This window comes from Oncorhynchus tshawytscha, unplaced genomic scaffold, assembly GCF_018296145.1.
Source record: "Oncorhynchus tshawytscha isolate Ot180627B unplaced genomic scaffold, Otsh_v2.0 Un_contig_2828_pilon_pilon, whole genome shotgun sequence".
Classification (NCBI taxonomy): Eukaryota; Metazoa; Chordata; class Actinopteri; order Salmoniformes; family Salmonidae; genus Oncorhynchus; species Oncorhynchus tshawytscha.
This window is the reverse complement of record NW_024609465.1, coordinates 76,669-100,354: the sequence shown is the minus strand read 5'-3', so window position 1 is coordinate 100,354 and position 23,686 is coordinate 76,669. Positions and strand designations below refer to the sequence as shown.

General features: G+C 49.2%; 1 protein-coding gene across 1 annotated transcript; it reads right to left on the bottom strand.

Moving 5' to 3' along the window:
• Positions 1 to 1,900: 1,900 nt before the first annotated feature.
• LOC121844924 (5,6-dihydroxyindole-2-carboxylic acid oxidase-like) lies at positions 1,901 to 20,124 on the bottom strand. The gene is made up of 9 exons (XM_042315445.1): positions 20,100 to 20,124; positions 16,572 to 16,930; positions 15,762 to 15,870; positions 14,755 to 14,968; positions 13,621 to 13,825; positions 7,021 to 7,188; positions 3,159 to 3,338; positions 2,881 to 3,027; positions 1,901 to 2,193 (listed from the first exon to the last, which is right to left on the bottom strand). The coding sequence occupies exons 1-9, from the start codon at positions 20,111 to 20,113 to the stop codon at positions 1,994 to 1,996; spliced, it is 1,596 nt and encodes a 531-aa protein (XP_042171379.1). The 5' UTR covers positions 20,114 to 20,124; the 3' UTR covers positions 1,901 to 1,993.
• Positions 20,125 to 23,686: the final 3,562 nt, after the last annotated feature.

The window sequence follows — 23,686 nt, the reverse complement described above, 5'->3', positions numbered from 1 at the left end:
TTCTCCACCAGAGGGCGCCCCATACACTGTTATGAAGGAACTGCTGACTACAGTACTTTGATAAAAGGCGCTGGACCAGGTTTACTAAACCAGAGGCCCGTATCCACAAAACCCCTCAGGGTCTCAGTCTCTGTGGAAACGGGCCAAAGGGTAGTGAATGTTATGAAAACACAGACCAAGCCGCTCGGGACACAGGTTTTCAAAACCAGTACAACTTTATTAGAGGAGGGAGAAGGAATACAAACAGCATAAACTATAGACAGGGTTCTGGTTTAATAGCACCCTAACCTAAATATAGTGCACTACTTTTAATCCGAACCCTATGGGTACCCAAGGGCACCATTCCCTCTATAGTACACTACTGTTGATCAGAACTCTATGGGTACCCAAGGGCACCATTCCCTCTACAGTACACTACTGTTGACCAGAACTCTATGGGTAACCAAGGGCACTATTCCCTCTATAGTGCACTACTGTTGACCAGAACTCCATGGGTAACCAAGGGCACCATTCCCTCTATAGTGCACTACTTTTAGTCCAGAACTCTATGGGTACACAAGGGCACCATTCCCTCTATAGTGCACTACTGTTGACCAGGGAACGTATGCTAAAGTAGTGCACTAGCCTAGTGGTTCGAGTGTTGGGACAGTATGCTAAAGTAGTGCACTAGCCTAGTGGTTAGAGTGTTGGGCCAGTATGCTAAAGTAGTGCACTAGCCTAGTGGTTAGAGAGTTGGGCCAGTATGCTAAAGCATTGCACTAGCCTAGTGGTTAGAGTGTGTGGCCAGTATGCTAAAGCAGTGCACTAGCCTAGTGGTTAGAGTGTTGGGCCAGTATGCTAAAGTAGTGCACTAGCCTAGTGGTTAGAGTGTTGGGCCAGTATGCTAAAGTAGTGCACTAGCCTAGTGGTTAGAGTGTTGGGCCAGTATGCTAAAGTAGTGCACTAGCCTAGTGGTTAGAGTGTTGGGCCAGTATGCTAAAGCAGTGCACTAGCCTAGTGGTTAGAGTGTTGGGCCAGTATGCTAAAGCATTGCACTAGCCTAGTGGTTAGAGTGTGTGGCCAGTATGCTAAAGCAGTGCACTAGCCTAGTGGTTAGAGTGTTGGGCCAGTATGCTAAAGCATTGCACTAGCCTAGTGGTTAGAGTGTGTGGCCAGTATGCTAAAGCAGTGCACTAGCCTAGTGGTTAGAGTGTTGGGCCAGTATGCTAAAGTAGTGCACTAGCCTAGTGGTTAGAGTGTTGGGCCAGTATGCTAAAGTAGTGCACTAGCCTAGTGGTTAGAGTGTTGGGCCAGTATGCTAAAGTAGTGCACTAGCCTAGTGGTTAGAGTGTTGGGCCAGTATGGTAAAGTGTTGGGCAGTGCACTAGCCTAGTGGTTAGAGTGTTGGGCCAGTATGCTAAAGTAGTGCACTAGCCTAGTGGTTAGAGTGTTGGGCCAGTATGCTAAAGTAGTGCACTAGCCTAGTGGTTAGAGTGTTGGGCCAGTAACACCAAGATCGAATCCCCCGAGTTGACAAGGTAAAAAATCTGTTCGTTCTGTCCCTGAACAAGTCAGTTAACCCCACTGTTCCCCAGTAGGCCGTGATTGTAATTGAGAATTTGTTCTTAACTGACTTGCCTAGTTAAATAAAGGTTACATAAAAATACATTATATAGGCTATGGTCCCTGGCCTAAAGTAGTGCACTACATAGGGAATAGGGCCCTGGTCAGAAGTAGTGCACTACATAGGGAATAGGGCTCTGGTCTAAAGTAGTTCACTATATAGGGAATAGGGCCCTGGTCAGAAGGTGTGCACTACATAGGGAATAGGGCCCTGGTCAAAAGTAGTGCACTACATAGGGAATAGGGTTCTTGTCTAAAGTAGTGCACTATATATAGTGAATAGGGTGCCATAGGGCTCTGGTCTAAAGTAGTGCACTATATAGGGAATAGGGCCCTGGTCAGAAGTAGTGCACTACATAGTGAATAGGGTGCCGGTGGAGACACATGATATCTACACGACAGACTGGCTCTTGTCCGTCTGTCTGTCTGAGTAGCGACGGAAGGTCTCCCCTAGCAACGGCTCCAGTCCCTCAGCCGAGCGGAAGTAGCGGGCACGCATGGCACACGCCATGACCCCCGACACCACCGCAGCCACCAGCACCGCGGCGACGATCCCTATGGTGATGATCTCAGACAGCGTGTAGGGGCGAGCTGTACGGGGGGGTAAGAGAGAAAAGCAACAGTTGGCTCAATAAAATACATATATATGAGAACAGCTGGATGTGCAGGTTTTTGCTCTATCCCTGCGCTAGGGTTATCAATATTACAGTTAACAATTAGACTACAGTTACGTCCCAAATGGTATCCTATTCCGTGAGTAGTCCACACGATTGGGAATAGGGCCCTGGTCACTAGCAGTGCACTATATAGGGAATAGGGCCCTGGTCACTAGTAGTTCACTATATAGGGAATAGGGCTCTGGTCACTAGTAGTTCACTATATAGGGAATAGGGCTCTGGTCACTAGTAGTTCACTATATAGGGATTAGGGCCCTGGTCTAAAGTAGCTCACTATATAGGCCTCTGGTCACTAGTAGTTCACTATTTAGGGAATAGGGCCCTGGTCTAAAGTAGTGCACTTTATAGGCCTCTGGTCACTAGTAGTTCACTATATAGGGAATAGGGCCCTGGTCTAAAGTAGTGCACTATATAGGGAATCGGGCTCTGGTCACTAGTAGATCACTATATAGGGAATAGGGTTCTGGTCACTAGTAGTGCACTATATAGGGAATAGGGGGCCATTGGAATATAACCATAGAGTTCAAAGGTCATACAGTCTCTGTGTATCACTCACTGTGCCGTGTGACCTATGTTCTGTCTGTCTGTCTGTGTGACTCACTGGGCCATGTGACCTCGTAGGTGTATCCCAGGTTCTCGGGGGCTGTGACGAACATCTCAGCGTTGGTGACGGGTGGCCAGAATGGAACCATGTTGAACTGTCTGTTGTGACCAATAGGAGCATCCTCCTCCGGGTACACTGCCTCCCCTGGGGGACGACATGAACCTTAGCCGAGAGCTGGCAGTGGCTGGGTGTGGGTCTGCAGACGCTTTCCCCATTGGTCTGTTTGACTGAATTGTTTGTGTTCTGTGATTGGCTGCAGTTGTGACATACTATACCTGGGGCGTGTCGGCTCAGCCACTCATCAAAGATGGCGTCAGTGAAGGTGTGGAGCAGGACAAAGATGGGGTCGTTAGGGGACAGGTGTGTCTGCCCTCCCGTCCCGTTGAGGAACAGGTGAGCCAGGTTATGGAGGCTGCGCACCACTGGGTCATAGCCACCCTGAGGGGCACTGTAGCCTGGAGGGAGGAGAGGAGAGGGGGGCCCTGGAGAGGGGTGCAGGAGGGGGAGAGACAGATAGAAGATAGAGGGAGAGATAGGGGGAGAGGGAGGAGAGAGGAGAGAGAGGGAGAGAGAAGGGGAGAGAGGAGAGAAGAAGGAATAGGGAGAGGAGGGGAGAGGAGAGAGAAGGGGAGAGAGGAGTCTGAAGGGAGAGAGGAGAGAAGAAGGGGAGAGGAGAGAGAAGGGAGGAGGAGAGAAGAAGGGGAGAGAGGAGAGAAGAAGAGAGAGGAGAGAAGAAGGGGAGAGAGGAGAGAGAGAAGGGGAGAGAGGAAGAGAAGGGGAGAGAGGAGAGAAGAAGGGAGAGAGGAGAGAAGAAGGGAGAGAAGAAGAGAGGGGAGAGAAGAAGGGGAGAGAAGGAGAGAAGGGGAGGGTAGAAGAAGGGGAGAGAGAGAGAAGAAGGGGGCCCTGAGAGAGAGAGAGGGAGAAGGGAGAAGGGGGAGAGAAGAAGGGGAGAGAGAGAAGGGGAGAGAGAGAGACTATAAGGGGAGGGAGAGAGAAGAGAGGAGAGGAGAGAGGAGAGAGTTCACTATTTAGGAGAGGGAGGTCTAAAGAGGGAGAGAGGAGAGAAGAAGAGTAGGAGAAGAGGAGAGGAAAAAGCCCTGGAGAGAGGAGAGAGAAGGGGAAGGGGAGAGAGAGAGAGAAGGGGGGAGGAGAAAGAAGGGGAAGAGGAGAGAAGAGAGGGGAGAAGAGGGGAGGGAGGAGAAGGGGAGAGGAGAGAAGAAGGAGGAGAGAGGGGTCACTAGAGAGGAGAGAAGGGGAGAGAGGAGAAGGGAGAGAGGAAGAATATAGAGAGGAAGAAGGGGAGAGAGGAGAGAAGAAGGGGAGAGAGGAGAAGAAGGGGAGAGAGGAGAGAAGATGGGGTCTGAGTGACTCAGGGGAGAGAGGGGAGAGTGAAGGGGGGCTGAGGAGAGAAGAAGGGGAGAGAGAGGAGAAGAAGGGGAGAGAGGAGAGAGAGAAGGGAGGACCAGGGAGAGAGAAGGGGAGGGAGGGAGAGACTGCCTCCCCTGGGGAGAGAGGAGAGAAGAGGAGAGAGAGAGGAGTGGGAGTGGGGAGAAGAAGGAGGTCTGAGAGAGACTGAGAGAGAGAGAGTGGGAGAGAGGAGAGAAGAAGGGGACAGAGAGGGAGGAGAGAAGAGAGGGAAAGAGAGAGGAGAGAGAGGGGAGAGAGAGTGAAGGGGAGAGGAGAGAAGAAGGGAGAGGAGGAGAGAAGAAGGGGAGAGAGGGGAAGAAGGGGAGAGAGGAGAGAAGAAGAAGAGGGAGAAGAGGAGAGAAGAAGGGGAGAGGGGAGAGAAGGGAGAGAGGAGACAGGGAGAGAGGAGGCTGCGCAGGGTCATAGACCCTGAGGGGCAGTAGAGGAGGGAGAGAGAGAGAGGGAGAGAGAGAGAGGGGGAGGAGAGAGAGGAGAGAGATAGAAGAAGGGAGAGAGGGAGAGGGAGGAGAGAGGGGAGAGAGAAGGGGGGAGAGAGGAGAGAAGAAGGGGAGAGAGGAGAGAAGAAGGGGAGAGAGGAGAGAAGAAGGGGAGAGAGGAGAGAAGAAGGGGAGAGAGGAGGGGAAGAGGGAGAGAAGGGGAGAGAGGGAGAGAGAGGGGGAGGAGAGAGAGGGGGGAGAGAGAGAGAGGGAGAGGAGAGAGAGGGAGGAGAGAGAGGGAGAGGGAGGGAGAGAGAGAGAGAGAGAGAGGGAGAGAGGAGAGGAGGGAGAGAGGAGAGAAGAAGGGGAGAGAGGAGAGAAGAAGGGGAGAGAGGAGAGAAGAAGGGGAGAGAGGAGAGAAGAAGGGGAGAGAGAGAAGAAGAAGGGGAGAGAGAGAGAAGGGGGAGAGAGAGAGAAGAAGGGGAGAGAGGGGGAGAGAGAGAGAAGGGAGAGAGGGGGAGGGAGAGGGGAGGAGAGGAGAGAGAGGAGAAGAGGGAGGGTTAGGAGGTTTGTGGTGGAGGTACTTGTCTTCTGGAGGCAGAGGAGAGGAGGGTTACTTGTGAGTCAGGATAGTGGGTTCAATTCCCGGCACCAACATACGCAAAATGTATACGCGTAACTGTAAGTCTCTATGGATAAAAATGCCTGTATTATATACCTCACCCTCTACTGTGTTCCTGTATCCTCACCCTCTACTGTGTTCCCTCACCCTCTACTGTGTTCCTGAATCCTCACCCTCTACTATGTTCCTGAATCCTCACCCTCTACTGTGTTCCCTCACCCTCTACTGTGTTCCCTCACCCTCTACTGTGTTCCCTCACCCTCTACTGTGTTCCCTCACCCTCTACTGTGTTCCCTCACCCTCTACTGTGTTCCCTCACCCTCTACTGTGTTCCCTCACACTCTACTGTGTTCCCTCACCCTCTACTGTGTTCCTGAATCCTCACCCTCTACTGTGTTCCTGAATCCTCACCCTCTACTGTGTTCCCTCACACTCTACTGTGTTCCCTCACCCTCTACTGTGTTCCTGAATCCTCACCCTCTACTGTGTTCCTGAATCCTCACCCTCTACTGTGTTCCCTCACCCTCTACTGTGTTCCCTCACCCTCTACTGTGTTCCCTCACCCTCTACGGTGTTCCTGAATCCTCACCCTCTACGGTGTTCCTGAATCCTCACCCTCTACGGTGTTCCTGAATCCTCACCCTCTACTGTGTTCCTGAATCCTCACCCTCTACCGTGTTCCCTCACCCTCTACTGTGTTCCTGAATCCTCACCCTACTATGTTCCTGAATCCTCACCCTCTAATGTGTTCCTGAATCCTCACCCTCTACTGTGTTCCTGAATCCTCACCCTCTACTGTGTTCCTGAATCCTCACCCTCTACTGTGTTCCTGAATCCTCACCCTCTACTGTGATCCTGAATCCTCACCCTCTACGGTGATCCTGAATCCTCACCCTCTACGGTGATCCTGAATCCTCACCCTCTACGGTGTTCCTGAATCCTCACCCTCTACGGTGTTCCTGAATCCTCACCCTCTACTGTGTTCCTGAATCCTCACCCTCTACTGTGTTCCTGAATCCTCACCCTCTACTGTGTTCCTGAATCCTCACCCTCTACTGTGTTCCTGAATCCTCACCTTCTACTGTGTTCCTGAATCCTCACCCTCTACTGTGTTCCTGAATCCTCACCCTCTACTGTGTTCCCTCACCCTCACCCTCTACCGTGTTCCTGAATCCTCACCCTCTACCGTGTTCCCTCACCCTCTACTGTGTTCCTGAATCCTCACCCTCTACTATGTTCCTGAATCCTCACCCTCTACTGTGTTCCCGCACCCTCTACTGTGTTCCTGAATCCTCACCCTCTACTGTGGTCCTGAATCCTCACCCTCTACTGTGGTCCTGAATCCTCACCCTCTACGGTGATCCTGAATCCTCACCCTCTACGGTGATCCTTAATCCTCACCCTCTACGGTGTTCCTGAATCCTCACCCTCTACGGTGTTCCTGAATCCTCACCCTCTACTGTGTTCCTGAATCCTCACCCTCTACGGTGTTCCTGAATCCTCACCCTCTCCTGAATCCTCACCCTCTACGGTGTTCCTGAATCCTCACCCTCTCCTGAATCCTCACCCTCTACGGTGTTCCTGAATCCTCACCCTCTACGGTGTTCCTGAATCCTCACCCTCTACTGTGTTCCTGAATCCTCACCCTCTACTGTGTTCCTGAATCCTCACCCTCTACTGTGTTCCTGAAGCTCTCTGAAGAGGTGGAGTAGTAAGGTGGGGTATCAAAGGTTTTCAGGTCCAGACAGTCCACTACATCCTGTGGTTCAGGCAGCCTCTGCACCATGGGTCGCTCCACGTTACCGGCTGGGTTCCTCCTGATGGGACTGGTCTCTGAATCTATAGGGTCATAGGTTAGGGGTTTGGGGTCACAGGTCTGTGATTCTATAGGGGTCATAGGTTAGGGTTTAGGCATCACAGGTCTCTGAATCTACAGGGGTCATAGGTTAGGGGTTAGGGGTCACAGGTCTCTGAATCTATAGGGGTCATAGGTTAGGGTTTGGGGTCACAGGTCTCTGAATCTATAGGGTCATAGGTTAGGGGTCACAGGTCTCCAAATCTATAGGGGTCATAGGTTAGTCTTTAGGGGTCACAGGTCTCTGAATCTATATGGGTTAGGGGTCACAGGTCTCTGAATCTATAGGGGTTAGGGGTCACAGGTCTCTGAATTTATAGGGCACAGAGGGTTGACATGTCAAAAAGTATTGTACTAGTCTCTTAACTTAGAGATGGTCAACGTCCACATTTAACATGGATGCATCACACCATTCCCTCTATAGTGCACTTCTGTTGACAGAACTCTATGGGTACCCAAGGGCACCATTCCCTCTATAGTGCACTTCTGTTGACAGAACTCTATGGGTACCCAAGGGCACCATTCCCTCTATAGTGCACTTCTGTTGACAGAACTCTATGGGTAACCAAGGGCACCATTCTCTCTATAGTGCACTTCTGTTGACAGAACTCTATGGGTACCCAAGGGCACCATTCCCTCTATAGTGCACTTCTGTTGACAGAACTCTATGGGTACCCAAGGGCACCATTCCCTCTATAGTGCACTTCTGTTGACAGAACTCTATGGGTACCCAAGGGCACCATTCCCTCTATAGTGCACTTCTGTTGACAGAACTCTATGGGTACCCAAGGGCACCATTCCCTCTATAGTGCACTTCTGTTGACAGAACTCTATAGGTAACCAAGGTACCCAAGGGCACCATTCCCTCTATAGTGCACTTCTGTTGACAGAACTCTATGGGTACCCAAGGGCACCATTCCTCTATAGTGCACTTCTGTTGACAGAACTCTATGGGTACCCAAGGGCACCATTCCCTCTATAGTGCACTTCTGTTGACAGAACTCTATGGGTAACCAAGGGCACCATTCCCTCTGTAGTGCACTTCTGTTGACAGAGGTAGTGCACTATAAAGGGAATAGGGAGGTTTTCTCTGGGCAACTCCTTGGCTCTGTCTGAAAACGTCTTAACTAGCCTTTAAACCCTTGATTCCTTCTGTCCTTGATTCCTTCTGTCCTTGATTCCTTCTGTCCTTGATTCCTTCTGTCCTTGATTCCTTTTGTCCTTGATTCCTCCTGTCCTTGATTCCTCCTGTCCTTGATTCCTCCTGTCCTTGATTCCTCCTGTCCTTGATTCCTCCTGTCCTTGATTCCTCTTGTCCTTGATTCCTCCTGTCCTTGATTCCTCCTGTCCTTGATTCCTCCTGTCCTTGATTCCTCCTGTCCTTGATTCCTTCTGTCCTTGATTCCTTCTGTCCTTGATTCCTTCTGTCCTTGATTCCTCCTGTCCTTGATTCCTCCTGTCCTTGATTCCTCCTGTCCTTGATTCCTCCTGTCCTTCTGTCCTTGATTCCTTCTGTCCTTCTGTCCTTGATACCTTCTGTCCTTGATTCCTTCTGTCCTTGATTCTTTCTGTCCTTGATTCCTCCTGTCCTTGATTCCTCCTGTCCTTGATTCCTCCTGTCCTTGATTCCTCCTGTCCTTTCCTGTCCTTGATTCCTTCCTGTCCTTCTGTCCTTGATTCCTTCTGTCCTTCTGTCCTTGATTCCTTCTGTCCTTCTGTCCTTGATTCCTTCTGTCCTTCTGTCCTTGATTCCTTCTGTCCTTGATTCTTTCTGTCCTTGATTCCTTCTGTCCTTGATTCCTTCTGTCCTTGATTCCTTCTGTCCATGATTCCTTCTGTCCTTGATTCCTCCTGTCCTTGATTCCTCCTGTCCTTGATTCCTCCTGTCCTTGATTCCTTCTGTCCTTGATTCCTTAATCATTCCTCACCTTCCTCTCAAAGGTCACTGGAGGAGGGGCTCAAAGGGGAAGAACACCTTGATTGGATCCTTTCCTCCAATGAGCTTTGAGAGGGAGGCGAGGAATTTAGGAATCAAATCAAGGATTCAACAGTTAGTTATGATTTCAGACGTTTTCTGAGTTTTCTCACTGGTCAGGTCATGTGGTCACTGGTCAGGTCATGTGGTCACTGGTCAGGTCATGTGGTCACTGGTCAGGTCATGTGGTCACTGGTCAGGTCATGTGGTCACTGGTCAGGTCATGTGGTCACTGGTTAGGTCATGTGGTCACTGGTCAGGTCATGTGGTCACTGGTTAGGTCATGTGGTCACTGGTTAGGTCATGTGGTCACTGGTTGGTCACACTGGTTAGGTCATGTGGTCACTGGTCAGGTCATGGGTCACTGGTTAGGTCATGTGGTCACTGGTTAGGTCATGTGGTCACTGGTTAGGTCATGTGGTCACTGGTCAGGTCATGTGGTCACTGGTTAGGTCATGTGGTCACTGGTCAGGTCATGTGGTCACTGGTTAGTCACTGGTTAGGTCATGTGGTCACTGGTCAGGTCATGTGGTCACTGGTCAGGTCATGTGGTCACTGGTTAGGTCATGTGGTCACTGGTCAGGTCATGTGGTCACTGGTCAGGTCATGTGGTCACTGGTCAGGTCATGTGGTCACTGGTTAGGTCATGTGGTCACTGGTCAGGTCATGTGGTCACTGGTTAGGTCATGTGGTCACTGGTCAGGTCATGTGGTCACTGGTCAGGTCATGTGGTCACTGGTTAGGTCATGTGGTCACTGGTCAGGTCATGTGGTCACTGGTCAGGTCATGTGGTCACTGGTCAGGTCATGTGGTCACTGGTCAGGTCATGTGGTCACTGGTCAGGTCATGTGGTCACTGGTGGTCATGGTCACTGGTCAGGTCATGTGGTCACTGGTCAGGTCATGTGGTCACTGGTCAGGTCATGTGGTCACTGGTCAGGTCATGTGGTCACTGGTTCAGGGTCATGTGGTCACTGGTCAGGTCATGTGGTCACTGGTCAGGTCATGTGGTCACTGGTCAGGTCATGTGGTCACTGGTCAGGTCATGTGGTCACTTTTCAGGTCATGTGGTCACTGGTCAGGTCATGTGGTCACTGGTCAGGTCATGTGGTCACTGGTCAGGTCATGTGGTCACTGGTCAGGAAAATCTCTATCTCTCTCTGTCTCTCACTCACTCACTCACTCACTCACTCACTCACTCACACACACACAAGGAGATATTGCATAGCTGTGTGCTGTCTATCTGTCCATTTGAGTGTAATTCCTCTTGATCAAAGAGAACCAGTAGACTGGCAGACTTCTTCCTCCTTAGCCTCATAATGCCCATATTAGGAAGTCACATGACCATAATGTGAGGGTAAAGAGGATCAGCTAGGAGACAGACTGGAAAGCTACTAGTTGTTCCCATTGTACTGAGGTAAAGAGGATCAGCTAGGAGACAGACTGGAAAGCTACTAGATATCACTGAGCAGGTCACACACCCTCACTCCTCTCATGTTCTGTCAGGTCACACACCCTCACTCCTCTCATGTTCTGTTAGGTCACACACCCTCACTCTGGTGTGTTCTGTCAGGTCACACACCCTCACTCCTCTCATGTTCTGTTAGGTCACACACCCTCACTCTGGTGTTCTGTCAGGTCGCACACCCTCACTCCTCTCATGTTCTGTCAGGTCCCACACCTCACTCCTCTCATGTTCTGTCAGGTCACACACCCTCACTCCTCTCATGTTCTGTCAGGTCACACAACCCTCACTCCTCTCATGTTCTGTCAGGTCACACAACCCTCACTCCTCTCATGTTCTGTCAGGTCACACAACCGTGTTCTGTCAGGTCACACTCTCATGTTCTGTCAGGTCACACAACCCTCACTCCTCTCATGTTCTGTCAGGTCACACAACCCTCACTCCTCTCATGTTCTGTCAGGTCACACAACCCTCACTCCTCTCATGTTCTGTCAGGTCACACAACCCTCACTCCTCTCATGTTCTGTCAGGTCACACAACCCTCACTCCTCTCATGTTCTGTCAGGTCACACAACCCTCACACTCCTCTCATGTTCTGTCACACACCCTCAGTTCTGTCAGGTCACACCCTCACTCCTCTCATGTTCTGTCAGGTCACACACCCTCACTCCTCTCATGTTCTGTCTGGTCACACACCCTCACTCCTCTCATGTTCTGTCAGGTCACACAACCCTCACTCCTCTCATGTTCTGTCAGGTCACACAACCCTCACTCCTCTCATGTTCTGTCAGGTCACACAACCGTCACTCCTCTCATGTTCTGTCAGGTCACACAACCCTCACTCCTCTCATGTTCTGTCAGGTCACACAACCCTCACTCCTCTCATGTTCTGTCAGGTCACACACCCTCACTCCTCTCATGTTCTGTCAGGTCACACAACCCTCCTCCTCTCATGTTCACTCCTCTCATGTTCTGTCAGGTCACACACCTCATCTTCTGTCAGGTCACACACCCTCTCTCATGTTCTGTCAGGTCACACACCCTCACTCCTCTCATGTTCTGTCAGGTCACACAACCCAATTATCCCTCACTCCTCTCATGTTCTGTCAGGTCACACAACCCTCACTCCTCTCATGTTCTGTCAGGTCACACACCCTCACTCCTCTCATGTTCTGTCAGGTCACACAACCCTCACTCCTCTCATGTTCTGTCAGGTCACACAAACCTCACTCCTCTCATGTTCTGTCAGGTCACACAACCTCACTCCTCTCATGTTCTGTCAGGTCACACACCCTCTAACTCCTCTCATCTTCTGTCAGGTCACAATTCTAACTCAATTATCCCCAATCGATGCAATTTTTCTCATGAATCTCTAGGAAATTGTAGGACATTTCCTGAGATCTCTAGGAAAGTAGGGAGGGAAGTGAGTGTTGTAATCTGGCCCAGATTATACATACCAACCAGACTAATCTCCTAATCTGGAGTCATGTGAATGTAGATTATCCTACTGATTCCTTAGTCCAGACCTTCAGAAACCTGTTGTTCATTGTGTCACACGTTAGTTATAATTCCTTCCCTGCCCAGAGAAATCACACGTCAGCACTACTTCTAACAGGTCCCTGCCCCAATCACTGGGGTTACAGATGGTTCCCTGCCCCAGAGTCAGTCTGGGGTGTGTTACTGTCAGTTTCCCTGCCCCAGATCAGTCTGGGTTGTGCTACTGTCAGTTTCCCTGCCCCAGATCAGTCTTGGGTTAGCTACTGTCAGTTTCCCTGCCCCAGATCAGTCTTGGGTTAGCTACTGTCAGTTTCCCTGCCCCAGATCAGTCTGGGGTTAGTTACTGTCAGTTTCCCTGCCCCAGATCAGTCTGGGGTTAGTTACTGTCAGTTTCCCTGCCCCAGATCAGTCTTGGGTTAGCTACTGTCAGTTTCCTGCCCCAGATCAGTCTGGGGTGTGTTACTGTCAGTTTCCCCCCAGATCAGTCTGCCCCAGATCAGTCTGGGGTTGTTACTGTCAGTTTCCCTGCCCCAGATCAGTCTGGGGTTAGCTACTGTCAGTTTCCCTGCCCCCCCAGATCAGTCCGGGGTGAGTTACTGTCAGTTTCCCTGCCCCAGATCAGTCTGGGGTTAGTTACTGTCAGTTTCCCTGCCCCAGATCAGTCTGGGGTTAGTTACTGTCAGTTTCCCTTCCCCAGATCAGTCTGGGGTTAGTTACTGTCAGTTTCCCTTCCCCAGATCAGTCTGGGGTTTCCCTTACCCAGATCAGTCTGGTTTCACTGCCCCAGATCAGTCTGGGGTGTGTTACTGTCAGTTTCCCTGCCCCAGATCAGTCTTGGGTAAGCTACTGTCAGTTTCCCTGCCCCAGATCAGTCTGGGGTGTGCTACTGTCAGTTTCCCTGCTCCAGATCAGTCTGGGGTGTGCTACTGTCAGTTTCCCTGCTCCAGATCAGTCTGGGGTGTGCTACTGTCAGTTACCCTGCCTCAGATTTAGCCTAGTGCTGGACTAGAAAAGCATGCTCAGTCACCAAGCACAGGGTTAGCAAAAAGGGTTAGTCATCACTGTTACAGATGGTTCCCAGAGTGTCGTAGTGTTTACAAGGTGTTAGGACATATCATTCTCACTGTTACAGATGGTTCCCGTAGTGTTTACAAGGTGTTACAGATGGTTCCCAGAGTGTCATAGTGTTTACAAGGTGTTACAGATGGTTCCCAGAGTGTCATAGTGTTTACAAGGTGTTACAGATGGTTCCCAGAGTGTCATAGTGTTTACAAGGTGTTACAGATGGTTCCCAGAGTGTCATAGTGTTTACAAGGTGTTACAGATGGTTCCCAGAGTGTCATAGTGTTTACAAGGTGTTAGGACATATCATGCTCACTGTTACAGATGGTTCCCAGAGTGTCGTAGTGTTTACAAGGTGTTACAGATGGTTCCCAGAGTGTCATAGTGTTTACAAGGTGTTAGGACATATCATGCTCACTGTTACAGATGGTTCCTATAGTGTCGTAGTCCTCGACACTCTCACAGATCACCCTCCACTGGGAGAAGACAGAGTTGGGGCTGAGGCTGTTCATATCGAAGGCAGACCTGGCTCCCAGGAGGTCGTCAGTACACACCTCACACTCACTGCCGCCGATGGCAAAGTTCCAGTAGGGGAGGGCAAAGGTGGCATCACCCAACATGTCCTGGAGAGGATGGAGAGATGGAGAGGATGGAGGGATGGAGAGGATGGAGGGATGGAGAGGATGGAGGGATGGAGAGGATGGAGGGATGGAGAGGATGGAGGGATGGAGAGATTGAGGGATGGAGATATTGAGGGGATGGAGAGATGGAGAGATTGAGGGGATGGAGAGATTGAGGGATGGAGAGATGGAGAGATTGAGGGGATGGAGAGATGGAGAGATTGAGGGGATGGAGAGATGGAGAGATTGAGGGGATGGAGAGATGGAGAGATTGAGGGATGGCGAGGTTGAGGGGATGGAGAGATGGAGAGATTGAGGGGATGGCGAGATGGAGAGATTGAGGGGATGGAGAGATGGAGAGATTGAGGGGATGGCGAGGTTGAGGGGATGGAGAGATGGAGAGATTGAGGGGATGGAGAGATGGAGAGATTGAGGGGATGGAGAGATTGAGGGGATGGAGAGATTGAGGGATGGCGAGATGGAGAGATTGAGGGGATGGCGAGATGGAGAGATTGAGGGGATGGAGAGATGGAGAGATTGAGGGGATGGAGAGATTGAGGGGATGGCGAGATGGAGAGATTGAGGGGATGGCGAGATGGAGAGATTGAGGGGATGGAGAGATGGAGAGATTGAGGGGATGGAGAGATGGAGAGATTGAGGGATGGCGAGATGGAGGGATGAATGGGGTGGAGAGATGGAGAGATTGAGGAGATGGAGAGATTGAGGGGGTGGCGAGATACTCGATTCTGATTGGTCGAGAGAGTGTTTTACAATGTTTGAATATACGACAATATTGAACACGCACACTCTCTTTTTCTTTCTCTCTCTCTCTCTCTCTCTCACACACACACACACACACACACACACACACACACACTCTCTCTCTTTTCTCTCACACACACATACACTTCGTACCCCCTTCTCTCACTCACCTGCATATCTCTCTCCAGCTGCAGCAGGTGGAACCTGTGCCAGGTGACGAATCCCGGGCCTTCGTGAGAAAAGTCCACACCCCCAAAGCTAGCCTGCCCCGCCCCCATGTAGGTCTTGCTGACAGAGTAGTAGTGTGTCCACACAAAGTAGTTATAGATGGTGACGTTGTCAAACTGAGGGGTGTTTCCGTCCGGACCGTACACTTCCTGGTAACTGTAGAGAGGTGAGGATTTATCAATGACAATGTGGCAAAGTGGAGTTTAATGCACAACCAAGCTCCCACCCAATTCTCTAACCTCTAGCCTCTAAATCTATAACCTCTATTCTCTAAACTACAGCCTCTCTCTAATCTCTAGCCTCCAATTCTCTAACCTCTAGCCTCCAAGTCTCTTACCTTTAGCCTCCAATTCTCTAACCTCTAGCCTCTAAATCTATAACCTCTATAGCCTTCAATCTCTTACCTACAGCCTCCAAATCTCTAGCCTCCAATTCTCCAATCTCTAGCCTCCAATTCTCTAACCTACAGCCTCCAAATCTCTAACCTACAGCCTCCAATTCTCTAACCTCTAGCCTACAATTCTCTAACCTACAGCCTCCAATTCTCTTACCTTTCGCCTCCAATCTGTTACCTACAGCCTCCAAATCTCTAACCTACAGCCTCCAAATCTCTAACCTACAGCCTCCAATTCTCTAACCTACAGCCTCCAATTCTCTAACCTACAGCCTCCAATTGTCTAACCTCTAGCCTCCAAATCTCTAAATTCTAAATTCTCTAACCTCTAGACTCCAAATCTCTAACCTCTAGACTCCAAATCTCTAGCCTCCAATTCTCTAACCTCTAGACTCCAAATCTCTAGACTCCAATTCTCCAACGAATGAGTTTATATTTAAGCTAAACAGATGAGTGGTGATGAAGTTTCAGTTATTTGGTTCCGATGCACAATCAGATCGAAGCAATCGATCTCCGATCATTAAGATAAGATCACAGCACCATCAAACTGGTTACCGTCGTGTGCAGATGACCAGGTCAGGGTGGACGGTCCTCTTGGCCTGGTCCAGAGAGTTCACAAACGCCTGCTTCTCTGCTGAACTCATCTGCATCACATTCCTCCTGACTGGAGAGAGAGAGGGAGGGAGGGAGGATGGATGGAGGGATGGAGGGAGGGAAGCAGGGAGGGAGGAAGAGAGGGAGGATGGAGGGAGGGAGGAGGAAGCAGGGAGGGAGGAACAGAGGGAGGGATGGAGGGAGGGAGGAGGATGGAGAGGGGATGGAGGGAGGGAAGCAGGGAGGGAGGAACGGAGGGAGGCAGGAGAAAGAAAGGGAGAAGAGGGGAGAGTGAAAGGAAGGGGAGGGAGAAGGGAGAAGAGAGGGGAGAGTGAAAGGGGAAGGAAATAAAGGAGGAGATGCAGAGGGAGAGTGAAAGGAAGGGAGAAGAGAGGGAGAGTGAAAGGAAGGGAGAAGAGGGAGAGTGAAAGGAAGGGAGAAGAGGGAGAGTGAAAGGAAGGGAGAAGAGAGGGAGAGTGAAAGGAAGGGAGAAGAGGGAGAGTGAAAGGAAGGGAGAAGAGGGAGAGTGAAAGGAAGGGAGAAGAGAGGGAGAGTGAAAGGGGGAAGGGAAATAAAGGAGGGAGATGCATCAAATATTGTACGTTAGAAACTGTAGATGGTCCCTGATAAAGAAATACATGGATGTATGAAGAAAACCTAGAATAAATATATTTATTATCTATTTTATTTTATTTTAAAGGAAGTAGGAACGAGAGTGAAGAAAGAGACTATATCCAATCAGATAAATAAATCCACCTCCATCTCTCTTACCCACAGATATCCTCTGATCACAGTTAGGTCCGGTGAGTCCATACCGGCATCGGCCACAGTTATACCCCGCAAAGCTCCCGTTACACCGGCACGTCCGGTTAAAGAACCTTAACGGCCAGCGTTCCCGGTCGTCCCGGCCGTCATGTGGGTACTGGGGGCCGTGGCGGTGGCTGTCGGCAGCTACGGACACACACTGACCCCTCGCTGTGGCAGAACCACACTCGTCGTCCAGGGTTCCAGTGGGAGAGGGGCAGCACTGGCCGCTCCGTAGCCCCGCTGAGGTGACACATTCTCTGGGGAACTGTGCCAGGGTCCACGGTGTCAGAGCCACCACCACCAGGAGACCCAGACAACACATACTGGAGCAGGGAGAGAGAGATCATTACAACTCTGTGTATATACGTAATATGACATTTGAAATGTCTTTATTCTTTTGGAACTTCTATTAGTGTAATGTTTACTCTAAACGTGTATTGTTTACAGAGGAGAGCAGAGCAGAGAGAGAGAGGAGAGCGTCAACAGGGATATGCATCAACAGTAACCTTGGGAAAATTCTTTGCATTATCATTAACAGCAGACTCATACCTTTCCTCAGTGAAAACAATGTACTGAGCAAATGTCAAAATTATTGTACAACAGACCACATATTCACCATGCACACCATAATTAACAAACAAACCAAAACAAAGGCAAGTCTTCTAATGCTTTGTTGATTTCAAAAAAGCCTTCGACTCAATTTGGCATGAGGGTCTGCTATACAAATTGATGTAAAGTGGTGTTGGGGGTAAAACATACGACATTATAAAATCCATGTACACAAACAAGTGTTTTTTGGGGGGGAGATCTGGCTAAAAATACTTGAATCAGTTATAGAGCCCATTGCCCTTTATGGTTGTGGGGTCTGGGGTCCGCTCACCAACCAAGACTTTACAAAATGGGACAAACCAAATATATATATTTTTATTTATTTAACTAGGCAAGTCAGTTAAGAACAAATTCTTATTTTCAATGACGGCCTAGGAACAGTGGGTTAACTGCCTTGTTCAGGACAACAGATTTTTAACTTGTCAGCTCGGAGATTCGATCTTGCAACTTTTCGGTTATTAATCCAACGCTCTAACCACTAGGCTACCCTGCCGAGAGCTGCCCTGAAACTGAGACTCTGCATGCAGAATTCTGCAAAAATATCCCCCATGTACAACGTTAAACACCAAATAATGCATGCAGAGCAGAATTAGGCTGATACCCACTAATTATCAAAATCCAGAAAAGTGACCTTAAATTCTACAACCACTTAAAATGAAGCGATTCCCAAACCTTCCATAACAAAGCCATCATCTACAGAGAGATGAACCTGGATAAGAGTCTCCTAAGCAAGCTGGTCCTGGGGCTCTGTTCACAAACACACCCCACAGAGCCCCAGGACAGCAGCACAATTAGACCCAACCAAATCATGAGAAAACAAAAAGATAATTACTTGACACATTGGAAAGAATTAACAAAAAAACAGAGCAAACTAGAATGCTATTTGGCCCTAAACAGAGAGTACACAGCGGCAGAATACCTGACCACTGTGACTGACCCAAAATTAAGGAAAGCTTTGACTATGTACAGACTCAGTGAGCATAGCCTTGCTATTGAGAAAGGCCGCCGTAGACAGACATGGCTCTCAAGAGAAGTCAGGCTATGTGCTCACTGCCCACAAAATGAGTTGGAAACTGAGCTGCACTTCCTAACCTCCTGCCCAATGTATGACCATATTAGAGAGACATATTTCCCTCAGATTACACAGATCCACAAAGAATTTGAAAACAAACCCAATTTTGATAAACTCCCATATCTCCTGGGTGAAATTCCACAGTGTGCATCACAGCAGCAAGATTTGTGACCTGTTGCCACAAGAAAAGGGCAACCAGTGAAGAACAAACACCATTGTAAATACAACCCATATTTATGCTTATTTATTTTCCCTTGTGTTCTTTAACCATTTGTACATTGTTAAAACACTGTATATAAACATAATATGACACTTGTAATGTCTTTATTATTTTGAAACTTCTGTATGTGTAATGTGTACTGTTCATTTTTATTGTTTGTTTCAGTTTTGTATATTATCTACCTCACTTGCTTTGGCAATGTTAACACATGTTTCCCATGTCAATAAAGCCCCTCGAATTGAATTGAATTGAGAGACAGAGAGAGAGAGATATGTAGTTAGAGAGTTGAAACAAAGGCTGGTCCATTTTTGATTGCCAAGCCCAGCTCAGCCTCAGACTCCACACTCATCAGATATCAGATTATCACAAAGGATTGGAGATGTTTTCTTGCACAAACGTATGCCAGCTTCAGCACATCTCTTTTATCTCTGAAATGAATCATTCCCTTTGTTATAATTCCCTTTATGATTCCCAATAATTCCCTTTCCCTCCGAATAATTTATTGAGCCAAAGACAACAAACAAGTTCTACTTTCTAAACCACCCCCCAAAAAAACAATCACATAGACATGTTAAAAAGCAACTAGATGACAGATTAGACAGATTAGACAGATTAGACAGATTGGACAGATTGGACAGATTAGACAGATTGGACAGATTAGACAGATTAGACAGATTGGACAGATTAGACAGATTGGACAGATTGGACAGATTAGACAGATTGGACAGATTGGACAGATTGGACAGATTAGACAGATTGGACAGATTGGACAGATTAGACAGATTGGACAGATTAGACAGATGACAGATTAGACAGATTAGACAGATTGACGGCTGTGTCTTGATTCTGTGGGTGGTTGTGCGACACACAAATCTCTCCTCCAACTAAGAGAGACAAATCATACGTGAGGTTCTGCAACTGTTTATCACGAGTGGACACATTAGCGGATCTGACACACTGCATCTCAGTGCTATTCAGGCGTCACTACAGACCCTGGTTCAAATCCAGGCTGTATCACAGTGGTCTGAGACACTGCATCTCAGTGCTACAGGCGTCACTACAGACCCTGGTTCAAATCCAGGCTGTATCACAGTGGTCTGAGACACTGCATCTCAGTGCTACAGGCGTCACTACAGACCCTGGTTCAAATCCAGGCTGTATCACAGCGGTCTAAGACACTGCATCTCAGTGCTAGAGGCGTCACTACAGACCCTGGTTCAAATCCAGACTGTATCACAGCTGTCTAAGACACTGCATCTCAGTAGTAGAGGCGTCACTACAGACACCTGGTTCAAATCCAGACTGTATCACAGCTGTCTAAGACACTGCATCTCAGTAGTAGAGGCGTCACTACAGACACCCTGGTTAAAATCCAGACTGTATCACAGCTGTCTAAGACACTGCATCTCAGTAGTAGAGGCGTCACTACAGACACCCTGGTTAAAATCCAGACTGTATCACAGCGGTCTGACACACTGCATCTCAGTAGTAGAGGCGTCACTACAGACCCTGGTTCAAATCCAGGCTGTATCACAGCGGTCTAAGACACTGCATCACATGTTGCTGTTTCCTACCTGTTGTTGTATCCTACCTGTGGTAGTGCATGCTGTTCCTCTGTCTCAGTCCAACTGATCACCCCTAGGGACGGCCCATTGGCCCCTTCTCTCTCATAGAGCCTACTGCTCACACACATTAACACACACTCTGCCGCATGACTAGGCCTTTCCTCCCTGAGCCCCCCCACACACACACACACCTCGCCTCGTGATTCAACCCAACCCAGCTGGAGGCCAATCTGGGAGTTCACTCACACACAAACCGAGATCCTACTACCATGGAACCCACACACACACCTGAGGAAATACCACAGGACAGCCCATACCTTAGAAGATGATTTTATTGTACACACGTCAATCAACAAAATGGCCATCAGAAAGGTTGTAGTTTGGTATTTGATTAGGATCCCCATTAGCTGTTTCTAAAGCAGCTTCCTGGCGTTCCACACAAAACACGAAACTTAACATAATACAGAACATCAATAGACAAGAACAGATGAAGGACAGAAATACATACATTTAAATAAATATATTTAAAAAGGCACCCGTAGCCTACCTATCAATACACATTACCTATCAAACACATTACCTATCAATACACATTACCTATCAATACACATTAATACACATACTACAATACACAATACACATTACCTAATCAATACACAATACACATTACCTATCAATACACATTACCTATCAATACACATTACCTATCAATACACATTACCTATCAATACACACTACCTATCAATACACACTACCTATCAATACACATTACAATATAATATCAACCTACACATTACATATCAATACACACTACATATCAATACACATTACATATCAATACACATTACATACTACATCAATACACACTACCTATCAATACACATTACCTATCAATACACACTACCTATCAATACACATTACCTATCAATACACACTACATATCAATACACACTACCTATCAATACACATTACCTATCAATACACATTACCTATCAATACACACTACCTATCAATACACACTACCTATCAATACACACTACATATCAATACACTCTACCTATCAACACACACAAACTATCTAGATCAAATAGTGGAGAGGCGTTGTGCCGCGAGATGTTGCTTTATCTGTTTATTGAAACCAGGTTTGTTGTTTATTTCAGCGATATGAGATGGAAGGAAGTTCCATGCAATAAGGGGTCTATATAATACAGTACGCTTTCTTCAATTTGTTCTGGATTAGAGAAGGGGGGGAGAGGGACACAGGAACAGGGGAGGGAGAGAAGGGGGAGGGACACAGGAACAGGGGAGGAAGAGAAGGGGGGGAGAGGGACACCGGAACAGGGAGGAAGAGAAAGGGGGAGAGGGACACCGGAACAGGGAGGAAGAGAAAGGGGGAAGAGGGACACCGGAACAGGGGAGGAAGAGAAAGGGGGAGAGGGACACCGGAACAGGGGAGGAAGAGAAAGGGGGAGAGGGACACACATTACGGAACAGGGGAGGAAGAGAAAGGGGGGGAGGGACACACCGGAACAGGGGAGGAAGAGAAAGGGGGAGGGACACAGGAACAGGGGAGGAAGAGAAAGGGGGGGAGAGGGACACAGGAACAGGGGAGGAAGAGAAGGGGGGAGAGGGACACAGGGGGAGGGAGAGAAAGGGGGAGAGGGACACAGGAACAGGGGAGGGAGAGAAAGGGGGAGAGGGACACAGGAACAGGGGAGGGAGAGAAAGGGGGAGAGGGACACAGGAACAGGGGGGAGGAAGAGAAGGGGGAGAGAAAGGGGGAGAGGGACACAGGAACAGGGGAGGAAGAGAAGGGGAGAGGGACACAGGAACAGGGGAGGGAGAGAAGGGGGAGAGAAAGGGGGAGAGGGACACAGGAACAGGGGAGGGAGAGAAGGGGGAGAGGGACACAGGAACAGGGGAGGGAGGAAGAGAGGGACACAGGAACAGGGGAGGGAGAGAAGGGGGAGAGGGACACAGGAACAGGGGGAGGGAGAGAAAGGGGGGAGAGGGACACAGGAACAGGGGGGGAGGGAGAGAAAGGGGGAGAGGGACACAGGAACAGGGGAGGGAGAGAAGGGGGAGAGGGACACAGGAACAGGGGAGGAAGAGAAGGGGGAGAGGGACACAGGAACAGGGGAGGAAGAGAAGGGGGAGAGGGACACAGGAACAGGGGAGGGAGAGAAGGGGGAGAGGGACACAGGAACAGGGGAGGGAGAGAAGGGGGAGAGGGACACAGGAACAGGGGAGGGAGAGAGACACAGGAACAGGGGAGGGAGAGACACAGGAACAGGGGAGGAAGAGAAGGGGGAGAGGGAGACAGGAACAGGGGAGGGAGAGAAGGGGGGAGAGAGGGAGACAGGAACAGGGGAGGGAGAGAAGGGGGAGAGGGACACAGGAACAGGGGAGGAAGAGAAGGGGGAGAGGGACACAGGAACAGGGGGGAGGGAGAGAAGGGGGAGGGACACAGGAACAGGGGAGGGAGAGAAGGGGGAGAGGGACACAGGAACAGGGGAGGAAGAGAAGGGGAGAGAGGGACACAGGAACAGGGGAGGGAGAGAAAGGGGGAGAGGGACACAGGAACAGGGGAGGGAGTGTCAGCTGACTGTGTAGATCTATAGAACTGAAGTCGGGACATCATGTGACAGATCTACTGGTCTGTTGGTCAGGTCCTCTATGGAGGTGAGCTGTAGATCCGTAATTTCTGCCTCCTCCTCCTCCTGCTGCAGCTGCTGTTGGGTTAGAGAGGGGTCCAGGTCCCACGGGTCCAGAACAGCAATTCTAGAGGAGAGAAGGAAGTAGAATGGGTTAAAGAAACAATAGGAGAGACAAGTAGGGTAGAACATACAGAGAGAGAAGGACTGGGAGAGAGGGGAGAGATGGGGAAAGAGGAGGAGAGAAAGAGAAGAGAAAGAGGGAGATAGTGAGAGGAGCTGGGCGAGAGAGAGAGAGAGGGGGTACAAGGAGGGGGAAGGAAGAGGGAGGATCAGAGAGAAAAAGTGAGGGAGAAGGAGAGAAAAATATAGAAAGAGGGAGAGAGAGAAAATGACAGAAAGAGACTACTTTTTCCAAATCTCTAACCTTCTTTCTTAGTGTACATTCCTTGATGTGGATTAGGTCTGCAGTAAGGCCTTCCTGCAGACCTCAGTCCATCTGAAACCAGAGTATTATACTGCCTTACTGCATTCTTCCAGAATGGTCCTGTATTTGGCTCCATCCATCTTCCCATCAATTTTAACCATCTTCCCTGTCCCTGCTGAAGAAAAGCAGGCCCAAACCATGATGCTGCCACCACCATGTTTGACAGTGGGGATGGTGTGTTCAGGGTGATGAGCTGTGTTGCTTTTACGCCAAACATAACGTTTTGCATTGTTGCCAAAAAGTTCAATTTTGGTTTCATCTGACCAGAGCACCTTCTTCCACATGTTTGGTGTGTCTCCCAGGTGGCTTGTGGCAAACTTTAAACGACACTTTTATGGATATCTTTAAGAAATGGCTTTCTTGCCACTCTTCCACAAAGGCCAGATTTGTGCAATATACGACTGATTGTTGTCCTATGGACAGAGTCTCCCACCTCAGCTGTAGATCTCTGCAGTTCATCCAGAGTGATCAT